General features: G+C 37.9%; 2 protein-coding genes and 2 pseudogenes across 2 annotated transcripts; 1 reads left to right on the forward strand and 3 right to left on the reverse strand.

Annotated features, from left to right (window-relative positions):
- The first annotated feature begins 44 nt into the window (after window positions 1–44).
- On the forward strand, window positions 45–4,817 carry LOC149110305 (uncharacterized). The gene is made up of 7 exons (XM_089291702.1): window positions 45–129; window positions 568–641; window positions 1,540–1,686; window positions 2,431–2,516; window positions 2,963–3,026; window positions 3,721–3,915; window positions 4,550–4,817. The coding sequence occupies exons 4-7, from the start codon at window positions 2,458–2,460 to the stop codon at window positions 4,601–4,603; spliced, it is 372 nt and encodes a 123-aa protein (XP_089147828.1). The 5' UTR covers window positions 45–129; window positions 568–641; window positions 1,540–1,686; window positions 2,431–2,457; the 3' UTR covers window positions 4,604–4,817.
- A 159-nt stretch (window positions 4,818–4,976) lies between these two features.
- LOC149110306 (kelch-like protein 3) lies at window positions 4,977–8,698 on the reverse strand. The gene has a single exon (XM_089291676.1). The coding sequence runs from the start codon at window positions 8,657–8,659 to the stop codon at window positions 6,905–6,907; it is 1,755 nt and encodes a 584-aa protein (XP_089147802.1). The 5' UTR covers window positions 8,660–8,698; the 3' UTR covers window positions 4,977–6,904.
- Window positions 8,699–9,691: 993 nt separating this feature from the next.
- On the reverse strand, window positions 9,692–13,248 carry LOC149110307 (kelch-like protein 25; annotated as a pseudogene).
- A 1,871-nt stretch (window positions 13,249–15,119) lies between these two features.
- LOC149110308 (kelch-like protein 12) lies at window positions 15,120–16,697 on the reverse strand (annotated as a pseudogene).
- Between the last annotated feature and the right edge of the window lie 184 nt (window positions 16,698–16,881).

Here is a 16,881-nt window from a genome sequence, read left to right on the forward strand (position 1 = left end):
ACACTAGTCTTTCTTCTCCTTATGCCTTTACCTTGTAGGGTCCTATGGTATCAATGTAAGCATGGGTTTTGACGTGGAAAGGATCAGCTTGTTAAAGCGTGGTTGGTGTCTGGCTTTCTGCCATGTCAGGTACAAATGAAAGTTTGTGAAAATGCAGTTGCAAAAAGAAAAGAATGATGTTCAAGAATTTATTAGCTGCTAGTACTGGCCTGATTGTGAATAGCATCAAACATGGGTAGTAAAGAGACTGTCTTTTACTATCCATGCATCAAATATTAGGTCAAGACTGACAGAAGATCTGGAACTAGTAGGAATAAGGAAAATGAAATGTACCTTGCCAAAAGGAGAGAAATTTCTGAATTACAGGAAATGTTCCACCTGAGTGTTCAAATTTGAAATTCCTTTGAAAAAATTAAGCTGAATTTTTTGGGATTTTATGAACTGAATGGTAGTTATAACCAATTAAGTCTAGTTTAGTGATACAGGTAGCTTAATATTATTAATTTTCTAAAAGCTTGACTGTTGATCAACATTGATTTTCCTTTCCAAAGTATCGATTCTTTTCAGAAGTGGTGGTGAACTTGGTCGTCAGTGGTACCTAGAAGGAAAATTACGGAGTAAACACATGCAAGGGCTTTGAGGTACAGTGTACATGTACACTACTTCTTGAATATGGTGTTTTGATTTGGTATTAAATTGTTTGAACCCAGGAGTATTCTCAGTAGCAGTACCAGTTCATCCAGTGTGATTGTCCACAAGTGTGGAGTCCTGGAATTGACTTGAAAGGACTGTAAGTCAACATCATTGGCTGCTGATGTTTCAACAACTCAAACCAGGGGTTTCCTTGAGGGCTGAGCACTGAGTAAATTGACCGGCTTTGAGGGTGACTTGGCCCGCCTGTTTTGACCATCTACAGGAAAGTTTTTGTTATAAAGAAATTCAGTTCAAAAAGGTTTTTCCTACCAATGAAAACTAGTTGCCCTCCTGTGGCAAACATGTAATGAAACTCCTGTCAATTGGAACTCCTCACTTACCTGAGTGATCACACTAACTGAAGTATGGTGTACGTCTTTCAATTCATTTATAGTGTCATATACTGCCAGAGGTGACTTACTCAAAAGTGTATTTAAATTAATGACCATTTTGGCTACTAAATGAAATTCTCAGTGACAGTGATTGAGGTAACAGCAAAAATTCATTCCAGGTCTTGATTTCCTAACTGAAAATAGGTTTCCAATGTTTGTTACATTATCAAAAATGTTAGATTGGCCTTTTGGCAAGTCATATTATAATAATAGACCTTTCCTGCATTGAACTTCAGTGCGTACAAACAACAGTGCGTACAAACAACAGAGTGAGGTTGTGGTGGACATTTTCATACATTTTCTGTATTTTTTTCTACTTGACCAGCTTGACTCAGCGCCATTGTTTGATGGAATGCGGGAAAGGTTTATTACAAATGTTAGACATGTTTAGAATGTAGAGTCTGAATTAAGAGTTTTTAATTAAGAAATTGTAACCATGTTGCTTTTCAAACAGGATTTTGAAGGTTGTACGCAAACGCTTCATCATTTGGGATACTCCCATCCCCAGTTAACAGCAGCACGTGGAACAAGTGCTGGGGGATTGATAGTGGGTGCCGTCTGTAACAGGTCACCAGGGCTCTTCAAGGCTGCTATTCTTCGGGTTGGTCTCTGTTTTAGTATCTGGAATAAGTTGACTTGTAATGTTCACTACTGTGCATGTGTGCTTTTGATTATAATAAGTGTCGTAATGAGTCATAAAACCAATGCCAATTTGTACAGTGTATTACACCAGTTTGTGAAAAAAAAAAAATCCAGTCACTGAAAAAAACAGTAGAAATATAAAATGACTCACCTGCTGCTACTGTTTTCAGTAGTCTCTGATGTTTTCAAATGTGTGTGTTTTTTGGACAATATGTACATGAAAATACATGGTTTTGGCTTGTTTAATTTTTAATTACAGTGAGGCATGTGGTGGTGTAATGATTAATGCATAGTTGGACTCCTGGTAATGTCACGTGTGTCACATTAACACAGTACCTGGAACATATTTTTCTCGGGCAAGACACTTATTTAATAATTTAAATGGTGTGATTTAGCTTTTCTAGGGCAACCGTCAAAATGCTGAATGCGGGTGGGGGGTGGGAGGAGGGCAACTTGTGATGAAGTATTCTGTCGCCAGTTTGGGCAGAGTGGAAGAATACCATACCTTATAATAATGAAATTTGAAAATAAAAAAACACTCCACCCTCCACCCCCAGTAGAATATAATTTGACGAGAATCCATCATTGTGAGGTCTTGTTTTAATGAAGGAATTACATGCATTACATGTAACTTATGCAGCTGTACATGTAACTTGCATGTTTGTCCCATCATTAATTTGGCATATTTGTGTCGTCATTATAGGTTCCATTTTTAGATATTTTGACGTCCATGTTGGATCCCTCTCTTCCACTGACTATTCAGGAATATGAGGAGTGGGGTGAACCTGGGTAAAGACTGCACTTGTCTAATGTTTTTGCATAGTTTCTATTAGTACCTACATGTAATGTACTATTTTTTCCTCTGGCTCATTGGAATGCATATAATCTTTAATTTTTGTCAATTTCTGTGATGGATTTTTTATTTTGAAATGTTTGCCCCTTCCCCCCTTCCCCTTTTCTCACCTTCTGTGAAAAATTATTAATAGGATAAAAATAATTGCAGTGCTAAAAGAAGCAAAGTTGTGTTCTACATTTTTTTTTTTTAATTTCCCTGCATTGTTTGTGTGAAAAATGTGATGACTACACATAAATATTATTTACAATAAAAAATACTGTCTGGTATGTAATTGAGGTTACCGTAACTAAAAATTTATAGCTTATTTTCTATGAGAAAGATGCCCATAGAAACAGCAGAGTGTTATTAACTCTAGTTGACGGGCTGGTTTTATTTTCAGATCCAGTGAAAGTGATTTTCATTACATTAAATCATACTGTCCATATAAAAACATCAAAAATCAGGTAACATTTATACTCCTTTCAATGGTCCTATCCGAGAAACACACACAAGTTTACACATGCGAAAAGTTTGAACATGTTTAGTACAATGTATTAAGTATAGTAATGTAGTACTTAATATAGTAATATTAACACAGTGGAACCCTGTTGTTATGGTTACCAATGGGCCATGAAAATTTGGCCGTATTAACAGGGTCACTAGCAGGCGTACTAATGGGGTAGTGTCATTGAACCTCATGACTCGTCTAAATTGAGTAACATCTCAAAAGATATATCACAACTGCACTTCTGAACAACTGTTGTTTAATAAGCATTCAGAATGCAGACATAATTTGAAAAAAAATTGAAACTTGCATTAGTATGTAAAATATTAACAATGGAAAGATGAACATTACTGTTACTGGTTTGAGTGGCCGTATAAACGGGGTAGAGTCACCGGTATAAAGGATTATACAGGTTGAAATTTCAGAATGTGGCCGTTGACCACGTTAACAGGGTGGCCGCATTAATGGGGTGTTCTTATAAGAAAATGTATGGGCATCTTGCAGGGACCAAAAAAATGGCTGTAATAACGAGGTGACCTTAATTACGTGACGTTATTAATGAGGTGACTGTAAGGTGGGGGGGGGGGGGGAGTTCATGCACTGTAGTAACATTGTTAATTTACATTTGAACTCTGTATTTGTGTGTCTACAAGCCTTACCCTTCTGTGATGGTCACATCTGCAATGAATGATGACCAGGTGCCATACTGGCTGCCCCTTAAGTGGGTTGCTCGTCTCAGAGATCAGTTGTCTGGCCAGGAGCAGAGTGACAAACCACTGATTGTGTGTCATATTGATTATTATGGACGGCACTCGGAAACAGAAGGAACATACCGAAGGATTGAAAAGGTAAGTTTTTAAATTTGTTGTACAAATTTCCCTGCTTTTCATTAATTTTGGATGTGAAAAAGTAACACTGCATTGAGAACGCAGACTAAGCTTGTGAAAACCTTGCAGTCAGAGGCTTCTGATTGAGTGCTATTTAACCTTCATTGGATTCACTTCCACATTTTATGTTTTCAGAAGGAGGACAACTGGTTTTCACAGACAGGCAAAACTATTTGAGCTGAACTTCTTTGTAAGAAAAACTTTCCACTAGCAGTGTTCCACATACAGGGGGTCTCATGTCAAAAACCCTGCAAGGTCAGCTACATGACCCAACAAATTAATTGAAGATTTAATAATGATTTGGTGGGAGCAGTGGGAACTGACCAGTTCAAATTCCTTGTTGACACCCAAGCTTGAAAACTTATCTGGAACCCCACACTAGATGGTGAAACCAGCCAGACGAAATTGTCCTTGCAGCCAATCAATTTGCCTGGTTGCCCAGCCTGTTATGAAACCCCTGAATCCTGAAAAGGGGAAGCAATACTTGTAGTTGATCAAAAAATTCCTTGCAGAAATTGCAGCACAAGATAGTGATGAACCAATATCAGACTTGTGCCAGTTTTTCAATAAACTTTTTTCTGTTTTTTTTTTCCAGGCAGCAAAGGAATATGCCTTCCTACACAAAGCACTAGGACTGCCACTGGAGTGAAAGTGAAACAGCAAACAGAGGAAATTAACATAGAGGGCTGATATAAGTTCAGCACTTGGTACACAAGAACAGAACAGTGTGGAGTCAAAAGAAAAGGACACAAAGTGATGAGTTCGAACAATATGAGATACCAATTCAAAGATACCAATTCAAAAAGGCTGGACGATTACATCAGGCACAGAAGAAATATTAAAGAAAGACAATCTTGGTAACAGCAGTGTGTCAGTGTTGTTCTTTAGTGAGATGTATTCATTTCAAGCTTGGCCCACCTTTAGCATGGATTGGCACAACTTGGTTTCAGACATAATGTTTAAGTACGATAATTTTTTCAAAACAGACAATTTGAAGAGTGGTGCTACAGCAAAGTCCAAAATAGCAGACAGATGTTATATTTGTTCTTATTATTACAACTTGATAATACACATTCTTGATGGAGATACAATTTATCTAATGCCACATTTTTTTTGTTTTTCTACTAACAAATTCAACAATATGACATGATTATTGCTGTTTTTAGTTTTGTCAGTATTAGTCAATATTAGAAAGAGTAGACCATTGTACACTGTGAGTACTTGGAGCTCAGAATCTAATGAAGCTTCACAAAACAACATGAACATTCAGCTGAAGAGTACCAGAGTTGTTCTTGAAGCATGTTTTTGGTCAACAATTGAGTGGTTTGAGAGTTGTTTCCAAGATTATTATCTGATGAATGATTTTATTCAAAAACTTGGAAAGCAACTCCCCACCCCTGCCACTCATTCCCCCAACAGAGCTGCCATGGTAAATGGTTTATACACCTTTCTTCTGCTGGGCATAATTACCTTTCAATCAAAGAGAACTTGAGTCTAAATAACATTAATTCATAAAAGTTTTATAAGCTTTGTATCTTGGAAAAAGAAATTAACAGAAGATGTTAAAGCTTCTGTCCACTTCTGTTGACTTGTTCACTTAGCTGCCACATCTGGGGCAAGGTCAATCTTGGGCCCAGTTCTCTTGTGAATTCGGCTTTCTAGTAAATTATTCCAAATGAAAAAACCAGTAACAGTTTGTACTGTCTGCTGTCTGCATTATAATTGAGAGGGTTTCTAGGCGCTGAAGTAAAATAATAATACTACAGTCAAACTTCTGGTTGCAACCACCTCTTGTAAGAGACCACGTCTCCTCACTGACCAGTTTTCCAAAATACCAAAAGTTTTTAAGTCAAATCACTACATTTGCAACCTCTTGTAAGCGACTTCCTCTCAAAAGCGACCGCAATCACTTTTAGAGCTAAAAGTTTGAAATTTTCTTTTGTTTTTGACCTCCCATAAGTGACCACTTGACAGATAATAGTGCGGAAATTGAATAATAAAGTATTATACCCAAATTGTATCCCTGGGTAGTACAAGAGATGAGAACTTTTCAATGGAAAGTACAGGATTTTTCTTGAAATTGTCTTTTTACATGAATAAAACATTTAAAACATGGGGTAAGTCTCTGCAGTTACTATATGCTAATGAGGTAAAATGTTGACCCAATATGGTCTAAGCTCTTGTAAGTGACCACCTCCCATAAGCCACCACCTAGGCTTGAACGGAAGGTTCGACTGTAGTAGGTTTGATAAAGTATAAAAATACCACTGATAAATTACTGGAATATAAATGTGTAAACCAAAAAGTGGGCCATGAACAAAGAAAATTGATTTGGTTTGGGAATTACAAACCAGGAAAAAAATTCAGGTAAAAATACTGCCAGAAGGGTCATTTCTGAATCAGCTTAGAACTACAAAATTAAAGATAATAAAATAAATGTGATGTTCACAATGGCTCAAGTTTCTCACCCACTCTGCAGAGTCTTGCTAAACAAGCTTTAAATATATTCTTCTGCTTCTCTTCACTTGTTTCAAAGCGATCAAATGGTATTACTGATACAGCTTTCCACTTGTTTTCCTCAGACTCAAATATTTCAACTGATAATACCCATGATGAGTTGTTAACACCTCCCAGAACATACAGCCTTCCTTCATGGCACACCATGCCTGCTGACATCCGCAGTACCTTGAGACTGCCGTTCATTGAATATCTAGTGCTGAATGCCAATCACTAGTGTTCTTAGGAAGATTGATAATCCTAAACATCAATCACAGTCTTACTTACAAACTAGAAAAATAAATCAGAAAAAACAAAAAACAAAAGAAAAAAAAACAATTATGCCACAACATGTGTCATTCATGCAGCTTCTATAAATTAAAGATAAGGAGCTTTACATTAAAATTATGCCCCTGAAAATAATGCAAGCCTCACACTGCTACCAGATAGATGGCTACTTTTTTAATGGCTCAAGTTTGTCAATCACTACTTTGCAAAGTCTTGCAGAACAAGCTTTAAATCTTTTATTCTGCTTCTCTTCCTCCCTCGTTTCAAAGGGACCAACTGGTATAACTGATTTCTGTTTCCATTTACTTTGCTCAGAATTAAATATTTCAACTGATAATACCCGTGACGAGTCATTGGCACCACCCAAAACATACAGCGTTCCTTCATGGCACACCATGCTTGCTGACATCCTAGGTACCTTGAGACTTGGCATCAGCTGCCATTCATTGGTTACAGGGTTGTAAACCTCACATGTGTTGAGTACATTTTGGCCCTGACATCCACCTGCTATGTACACCTTGCCATTCATGGCAGCACCAAAGGCATAGTATCTAGCTTGATTGATAGGAGCAACTTCTTCCCACTCATGATTATCAGCACTAGGATCAAATCTGTATGTTGTTGATACAGGTGTACCCCACAAAAAATTTGTTGCACCACCAATTAGGTAAATATATTGCTCATCAGCCACAACACAACTGTCAAAAAGATTAGTGTGTGGCTTCTTCAGTTGGCTACAGCAGCCCTTTTCAGGATCATATCTGTATATCTCAATACCGTGCAATCTTTCCTCAGTTGCATACAAGTGGCCCTTCAAAACTGCAGTCCTAGTAAATGCTTTTGAAACTTGAAAAGCACCCCAAGAGTTGGCAGAAGGTGTGTAGTATTCCATTAAATTAGACCCACCAAGCTGATCTGACCCTAGACAGGGGATGTAAATTTTACCTCTGCATTGGCTGGGATTGCATCTATGATGATGCTGAAAAAGCATGTCTGACAACTTGTACCACACATTTTGTTTTGGAAAGTAACACAAAGATCTGCACCCTCCACAAACAAAGATTGCCTCTGTGTGCATCTCCAGGCATTTCCTTGGATGCTGTGTACCCGGCTCATCAATACCACTTACTGTTAATCTCACAGCATCTAATAACACAAAATTTAGACATGATTCAGTGTTTTTAGCAACAAGTTCCTCCTTCAACAGTTTGTTTAGTAGAAAGTCATGTGGTATTGATGCCAGACGGATTTGACGCAGTAAAGCAGGAAATTCAACTTCTCTTTTGCTTCTGTTGTGAGACACCCACTTAACAATTCCCCTGAAAACCTCTTCCTCAGCATTGACAGTGATGTCATCACTAGACACCCATTCCATGACTTGCTTTATGTCAAGACTCAGAAAATCATCTGTTTCCATCACAGCACTGAAATCTGAATTGATCATCTCGCAGGCTTTTTCTCTCAACTCTACACACTGATACTTATCGGCAAAATAATAGTTGAAAACACAGTTCTCAGTTCTCAAAATCTCCATCAAATACCTGCCCACCATTGTTTTCAGGCCTGGAAGAAGAAGATAATCTGCTGTTGCCATCAAATTGTGAGCGTTTTCTTCAGTAATTGAAACATTTCCAGTGTAAACGTACTGTAACACGTCTTCCATAACAGACGCCGTTGCTTCTTCAAGCTCTATTCTGATTAAATGTTCTTTGTTTTCTCTCATGTCGCTAATTAGAAGTGAAAGGAAGAACGGGCTTGCTGCAGCTAAGACAGCTTTGTGAGCGGTAAGTTCTTTGTCTTTCACTACCACTTTCAAATCACAGAAACTTTGGTTTCTTCTTAGGATATCTAATCGCCCGACAAGTTCTTGGCGACAGTCAGAAGGATCTGCTGAGACAATGGGTTCAGAGAGGGCCTCCATATTGGAATTTTGCCGAATCTTGTGAAACACCAGAGCCTCGACTTCGATTGACAATCAGTCACGCAAATCCTATTATCACGCAACAAAAACTAACGCTAAAAGGTACTGGTCACGCAATCGCAATACAAGAGTTTTCATGGAGAATACTAATCAACAATGATTTAGATAAACATATACAGGCAAAAACTAACGATAGATAAATCCGACGTTTCGGCGACATCTTGGCGCCATTGTCAAGGGAAACTAATTAAATATGCGATTTCAAGAGTAACTAAGAGTTCAGAGTTTCTAATTTGCATAAGTTAGACAAAGACTTTAGCGTGAACTGAGTCTGATTGTACATTTAAACACGGTCGCAATTGTTTAATGAGTAACATCTCATTAATGAGACAATCAAACTTGTTGTGGCATTTTTTCAACACGCTAAAACAATTGCGAAGGTCATCCGGAATGGAGAATAGGAGCTGAAATATAGGATCAGAGTTTGTATGTAGATCAGGAGATGAAATTGAAATCGATCAATGCATGGTTAATTCACGAAATAAGGATTTAGAACATTTAGCAATGCCATTTCTTGTCATCCTGGGGTGTTTACACGAGATTTGAGCAAATTTTGATTATTATATTGCACGAATTACCCATGGTGTTAAGTCGTAACACCGTAGAACACCGTAGGGTGTTGCATTGCAACGCTGTAGGGTAAATAACCAAAATTTACTCAAATGAATCTGAACGATTGGACTAATTCGAGAAGGCTAGAAAATTGTATCAGCTGGCGAAGAATAAATAATTATTATCAAACATTGCAACCTTGCAGGTAACACCAGGATGTGAAGTGACAGTATTGTTCCTTAATGTTGAGAAGCATTCATCTCAAACTAACTTCATTTGGGTTAACTTAAACATGGCATTGGCACAGCTAAGTTTCATACATAAGGTTATTAAGAGAAATGTTTTGAAACAGAAAATTTGGTAAATATGAATGGCAGTGCACTGAGTATGTCAATAAGTCTTAATAGCACTCAGCAGATGTTATATTTTGTTCTTTTTATTACAACTTATTTTACTAGAAGATATACCATAAAGGGTATGTCACATTTTTCTTTCTGTTGATGCAATGATCTACAAAATTTAGTAACAATTGAAATGAATAATTATAGTTTCTTCTTGGTGTAGACTCCAAATTACGTCAATATTAGACAGACAAGGTCATACTAAGCACTTCTGCCACATAATACAAATGGGGCTCAAAATCTAATCAAACTTCACAGACGTTCTTTTATGCTATATTATTGTATTCTTATTAGTTTTTTGTATAATTATAACCATTTCTTTCAGTCTCCTCAGAAGATACTTTGCTACACGAAATAGCATGCAGATTAGGCTGAAAAACGTCAGAGTTGTACTTTGCAGACCCATTATTAATCCATCAACTTGAAGGAAAGGAAATCAAGATGGTGTTTGGATATCCAGCATGCAAAGAAAGTCATGTTCGATAGCCTCACGGGGATCTAGTGGATTTTTCAGTCATGCTGGTGGTTTCTGTCATTCACTTTCCCTGATGGGGAAGTGAAGTTTCCTGGAAAATGTTTTGAGGAAATTCAAATAATAGAAGTACTGTTAAGGGATGAACATTTTGGAGCTTGAAACAAGAAGAATTACTTTTGGGCTGGTACATGGTTATACCTTGTCCAAGGGTCAAGCCTAAAAATTGCTTTTCTTTGCTTCTTGGATATCTGATCTTTAATTAGCATAAGATTTTTTCAGTTTCATTTCTCTGTTTTCTCCCTGGCTTAAGGTTTGATTGACAAGATATATCATTTAAACACTTGTGACCATTTTTGACCACATTTCCAAACACTTCAAAGTTTGTCAAAAATACTCCACTGCACGTTGTGGAGTTACTTTGAACTTTCTTCTCAGTGTTTGGAAATGTAGTCAAAAACTGGATTTTCATGTTTGACGTATTACTTGAAACATGTCCTGAGTCAGCAATGTGTTTAAGAGCGTAAATGTCATCTAATGAATGATTCTACACCAAAACTTTGAAAACACACTCATTTCAGGAACACAAAAATACTTCCATCCTCTTCCCTTCTGGCTGCTCTTATACCCAACGTTAAAGGAAGTGTGTATGGGGAGTGATTTGTGCCAAAAATAGAAATTGCTAGGCAAGAGTTAAACTTCCATCATCTGAGTGCTGACAACAAATTGTAAGTGATATATGCTTCAGTTGCCATGTTGAAATGGTCAACTGATTGTTAGTGCTAATTAACACTGATCACTAGACTGCTGTTGCCCCAATTAATGACATTGATAAACTCTAAATATAGTGCTAAATGTCAATCGCTAAAATTCTTACAAGGATCAGTGATGCTCAAAACATCAATCACAGTCTTAAGTACAAACTAGAAATATAAATTGAAAAAATATTATGCCACAAGATGTGCGCTTCATGTAGCTTCTATGAATTAAAGATATGGTGCTTTTCATTTAAATTATGCACCTGAAAATGATGCCAGCCTAACACTGCTATAAGAGAGATGGCTATATATTCAATGGCTCTAGTTTGTCAATCACTCTTTTGAAGAGTCTTGCTGAACAAGCTTTAAATATACATGTATTCTTCTTCTCTTCCTCACTAATTGTTTCAAAGTGATCAACTGGTATAACTGATTTCTCTTTCCATCCATTTTGTTCACAATCAAATATTTCAACTGATAATACCCGTGGCAATCTGCCAGTGGAGGGTATCTGAGTGAAATTACCTCCCAAAACATACAGCCTTCCTTCATGGCACACCATGCTTGCTGACATCCTAGGTACCTTGAGACTTGGCATCGGTTACCATTCATTGGTTAGAGGATTGTAAACCTCACATGTGTTGAGTGCTTCTTGGCCCAGACATCCACCTGCTATGTACACCTTGCCATTCATGGCAGCACCAAAGGTATTGTATCTAGCTTGATTGATAGCTGCAACTTCTTCCCACTCGTGATCATCAGCACTAGGATCAAGTCTGTATGTTGTTGAGAAGGGTGTACCTCCAAATATAGAGCCTGATTTTCCACCTATTAGGTAAATATATTGCTCATCAGTCACAACACAACTGCCAAAAAGATTAGTGTGTGGCTTCTTCAGTTGGCTACAGTAGTCCTCTTCAGGATCGTATCTGTATATCTCAATACTGCTCAATCTTCCTCCAGTTGTATACAAGTGTCCCTTTAAAACTGCAGTCCTACTAAATGCTTTTGAAACTCGAAGTGTAGCCCAAGAGTTGGTAGAAGGTGTGTAGCATTCCATTAAACTAGACCCACCTAGCTGATCTGGTCCCTGACAGGGGGTGTAAATCTTACCCCTGCATTGGCTTGGATTGCTTCTATGATCATGCTGAGAAAGCATGTCTGACAACTTGTACTTGTAAAGTAACACAAAGATCTGCACCCTTCACAAACAAAGATTGTATCTTTGTGTATCTCCAGGCATTTCCTTGGTTGCTGTGCAACCTGTTCACCAGTACCACTTACTGTTAATCTCATAGCATCTAATAACACAAAATTCAGGCATGATTCAGTGTTCTTAGCAACAAGCTCCTCCTTCACCAGTTTGTTTAGTAGAAAGTCATGTGGTATTGATGCCAGACGGATTTGATGCAATAAAGCAGGAAATTCAACTTCTCTTTCACTTCTGTTGTGAGACACCCACTTAACAATTCCTCTGAAAACCTCTTCCTCAGCTTTGACAGTGATGTCATCGCTGGACACCCATTCCATGACTTGCTTTATGTCAAGACTCAGAAAATCATCTGTTTCCATCACAGAACTAAAATCTGAGTTGATCGTCTCGCAGGCTTTTTCTCTCAACTCTACACACTGATACTTATCGGCAAAATAATAATTGAAAATGCGGGTCTCAGTTGACAAAATTGCCATCAAATACCTGCCCACCACTGTTTTCAGGCCTGGAAGGAGAAGATGTTCTGCTGTTGCCATCAAATTGTGGGCGTTTTCTTCAGTAACCGAAACATTTCCAGTGTAAATGAACTGTAACACGTCTTCCATAACAGATACCGTTGCTTCTTCAAGCTCTATCCTGATTAAATGTTCTTTGCTTTCTCTCATGTCGCTTGTCAGAAGTGAAAGGAAGAACGGGCTTGCTGCAGCCAGAACAGCTTTGTGAGCAGCAAGTTCTTTGTCCTTTATGACCACTTTCACATCGCAGAAACTTTGGTTTCTCCTCAGGATATTTAAACGCTCGACAAGTTCTTGGCGATATTCCGAAGGATCAGCTGACAGCATGGATTGAGAGGAGGCCTCCATATTGGAATTTTGCGGAATCTTCAATCTTGTGAGGCACCAGAGCCTCGACTTCGATTGACAATCAGTCACGCAAATCCTATTATCACGCAGCGAAACTCACGCGAAAAGCTACTGGTCACGGAAGCATAATATAAGACTTTATATGGAGAATAAGAGCTGAAATATAAGATCAGAGTTTGCATGTAGATCAGGAGATGAGATTGAAATCGATCGCATATGGTTAATTCACTGAATAAAGACTTAAGAACATTCAGGAATGCCATTTTTTGTCATACTTGGGAGATTTGAGCAAATTTTGGTTATTGCATGAATTTTCTGTTATAATAATAGACTCTCTTATTATAAATAACCAAAATTTGCTCAAATGAATCTGAATAATATGTGGTACTACTTCGAGAAGGCTAGAAAATTATACCAGACTAAGAATAAATAATTGTTGAAAACAAACACCTTGGTAACAGCTGGGTGTGAAGTGACAGTATTGTTCGTTATTGAGAAGTAATTTCATCTCAGACTAACTTCATTTGGGTTAACCTAAGCATATAGCATTGACACAACTTGGTTTCAGATGTAAGGTTTACTGGTAATTAAGATAAATATTTCAAAAAAGACAACTTGGTCACTTTGAACGGCTGAACGAATGAGCCGTGAGGATAAGTCAAAAATAGCAAACAGCAGATGTTATAATTATATCTTTGTGTGTGTGTGTGTGTGTGTGTGTGTGTGTGTGTGTGTGTGTGTGTGTGTGTGTCAACCTATGTGTTAACTTATTTACAATGTAGGTATGTCACATTTTTCTTTTGGTTCTTGCACTAATCTACAAAATTTAGTAATATCAAATGAATCATGTAAGACAAGGTCATCTTAAGCACTAATCTGCCACATAATACAAATGGAGCTCAAATTAAAATCTAATGAAACTTCACAGAAATTATTTTATGCCATATTATTCTACTCTCATTATTATTTGTATATTAATAATAACCATTTCTTTTAGTCCCTCAGAAGATATTTTATGTCACAAAAGTTAGCAACATGTAGATTGTGCTGTTTAACCTCAGAGCTGTACTTTGTAGACTCATTATTCACCCATCAAGTTGAAGCAAAGGAAACAATAACCGATGAAAGTGTTTGGATATCATCCAGCATGCAAAGAAAGTCATGTCTAATAGCCTCAGGGGGGTCTAGTGGATTTTTCAGTCAAGCTAGCAGATTCTGTCATCACTTTCACTGATGGGGAAGCTAAGTTTCTTGGAAAAGGTTTTAAGGAAATTCAACCAATACATTGAAGTACTGTTAGTGATTAACTTCCTGGGACTGGTAAGAATGCTATTCGGGCTGGTACATACAGGGTTCGTACCCTTTTTCAGAAACAAATTTCCAGGACTTTTCCAGGACTTTTCCAGGACTCAGATTGATTTTTCCAGGACCCTAAAATTCACATTAACCCTTTCACTCCCATTATCTTAATGTTCATTCTCCTTACTGTCTGCCATACATTTCATGTTTTTTTACTTGAGTTTAACAGATTTCCAGAACTTTCCAGAACCAGTAGCTCTTTTCCAGGACTTTCCAGTCCTGGAAAATGCCACAATAAAATTCCAGGACTTTCCAGGTTTTCCAGGACCTGTACAAACCCTGTACATAGTTATACAAACCTGAAGATTTGTTTTCTTTGCATGTTGGATATCTCATCTAATTAGCATTTCGAGTATTTCCATGTCATTTCTCTCTTTTCTCCCTAGCTTTAGTTTTTGTCGACAAGATACATCATTCAAACACCTGAGACCATTTTTGACCACATTTCCAAACACCTTAATGTTCATCAAAAATACTGCGCTGCACATTGTACTTTCACCTTTCTTCTCATTGTTTGGAAATGTGGTCAAAAACAGGCTGCCCTTTCATGTCTGACATATTAAGTAAGACATGTTCTGAGTCAACAAAGTGTTAGACTCTTGTTATCTAATGAATGATTTTACACAAAAACTTTAAAACAATACTCATTTCAGGAACACAAAAAGACTTCCTCACCTCACCCCCCCCCCCCCCCCCCCCAAATCTGGCTGCTCCTAACCCAATGTTAAACAAAATGCCTATGGGATCAGAGCAATATCTGCCAAAAATGCAAATTGCTATAGTTAAACACTTCATATTGTCAATTCTAACAACAAATTGTAAGTTATTAATGCTTCAGTTGCCATGGTAAAATGGTCAATCATTAGTGCTAAGCATCGATCACTACTGTTGTTGTCTCAAATGACATTGTAAGACTCCAATCGATAGAGCTTAATGTCAACCACTAGTATTCTTAGGAAGATCAATGGTGCTAGACGTCAGTCATTCTTAAGTAAAAACTAAAAAACAAAACTCGATTGGAAAAACATTACGCTACAAGATGTGCCATTCATCATGCAGCTTCTATAAATGAAAGATATGGTGCTTTTCATGAAAATTATTGCACCTAAAAATGATGCAAGCCTCACACTGATAAAACAGAGAGATCGCTACTTATTTAATGGCTCAAGTTTGTCAATCACCTCTTAGCAAAGTTTTGCAGAACAAGCTTTAAATATATTCTCCTGTTTCTCTTCCTCACTTGTTTCAAAGCAATCAACTGGTATAACTGATCTCTCTTTCCATTCATTTTGCTCAGAATCAAATGTTTCAACTGATAATACAAGTGGCATCTGCCAGTGGAGGGGATGACACCTCCCAAAAGATACAGCCTTCCTTCATGGCACACCATGCTTGCTAACATCTGAGGTACCTTGAGACTTGGCATCAGCTGCCATTCATTGGTTACAGGATTGTAAACCTCACATGTGTTGAGTGCTTCTTGGCCCTGACGTCCACCTGCTATGTACACCTTGCCATTCATGGCAGCACCAAAGGCATTGTATCTAGCTTGATTGATAGGTGCAACTTCTTCCCACTAGTGATCATCAGCACTAGGATCAAGTCTGTATGTTGTTGACAAGGATGTTATTTCCATGACTTGCTTTATGTCAAGACTCAGAAAATCATCTGTTTCTATCACGGTACTGAAATCTGAATTGATCATCTCGCGGGCTTCTTCTTTCAACGCAGCACACTGATACTTATCGGCAAAATAATAATTGAAAACACTTGTAGTTCTCAGTTGCCAAAATCTCCATCAAATACCTGCCCACCGCTGTTTTCAGGCCTGGAAGAAGAAGATAATCTGCTGTTGCCATCAAATTATGAGCGTTTTCTTCAGTAACCGAAACATTTCCAGTGTAAATGAACTGTAACACATCTGCCATAACAGACGCCGTTGCTTCTTCAAGCTCTATTCTGATTAAATGTTCTTTACTTTCTCTCATGCATGTCGCTTGTCAGAAGTGAAAAGAAGAACGGGCTTGCTGCAGCCAGCACTGCTTTGTGAGCGGCAAATTCTTTCTCCTTTACGACCACTTTCACATCGCAGAAACTTTGGTTTCTTCTCAGGATATCTAAACGCTCGACAAGTTCTTGGCGATATTCGGAAGGCTCAGCTGCCACCATGGGTTGAGAGAGGACCTCCATGTCGATTGACAAGTAATGGGCAGTCAATCAGTCACGCAAATATTTTTATCACGCAACACAATCGAAACCATAAACAGTTTTGCTATCTCAGGAGCTGGACAACGTCTCGAAACTTCTGTGATCTTCTATTGATTGCCTGAACACTACTGATCAGAGCTGATTCGATTTCTGTCTCTGCTATCCTATAACAACACGTGTTCTATTTTTAAATGTGTATCAAATTAACAATCAATACGAAACTTCAACATACATGTACCCTCTCCCTTGGCAACCTACTGGGCATTTAAGACATCTTGAATTTTCAGTTAGTCAAACACTGTTGGTGCAAAAGGCGACAAACGTGTCAAACCACCA

The sequence above is a fragment of the Orbicella faveolata genome, unplaced genomic scaffold (genome assembly GCF_042242905.1).
Source record: "Orbicella faveolata isolate gen_17 unplaced genomic scaffold, um_ofav_v1 contig_24, whole genome shotgun sequence".
Classification (NCBI taxonomy): Eukaryota; Metazoa; Cnidaria; class Anthozoa; order Scleractinia; family Merulinidae; genus Orbicella; species Orbicella faveolata.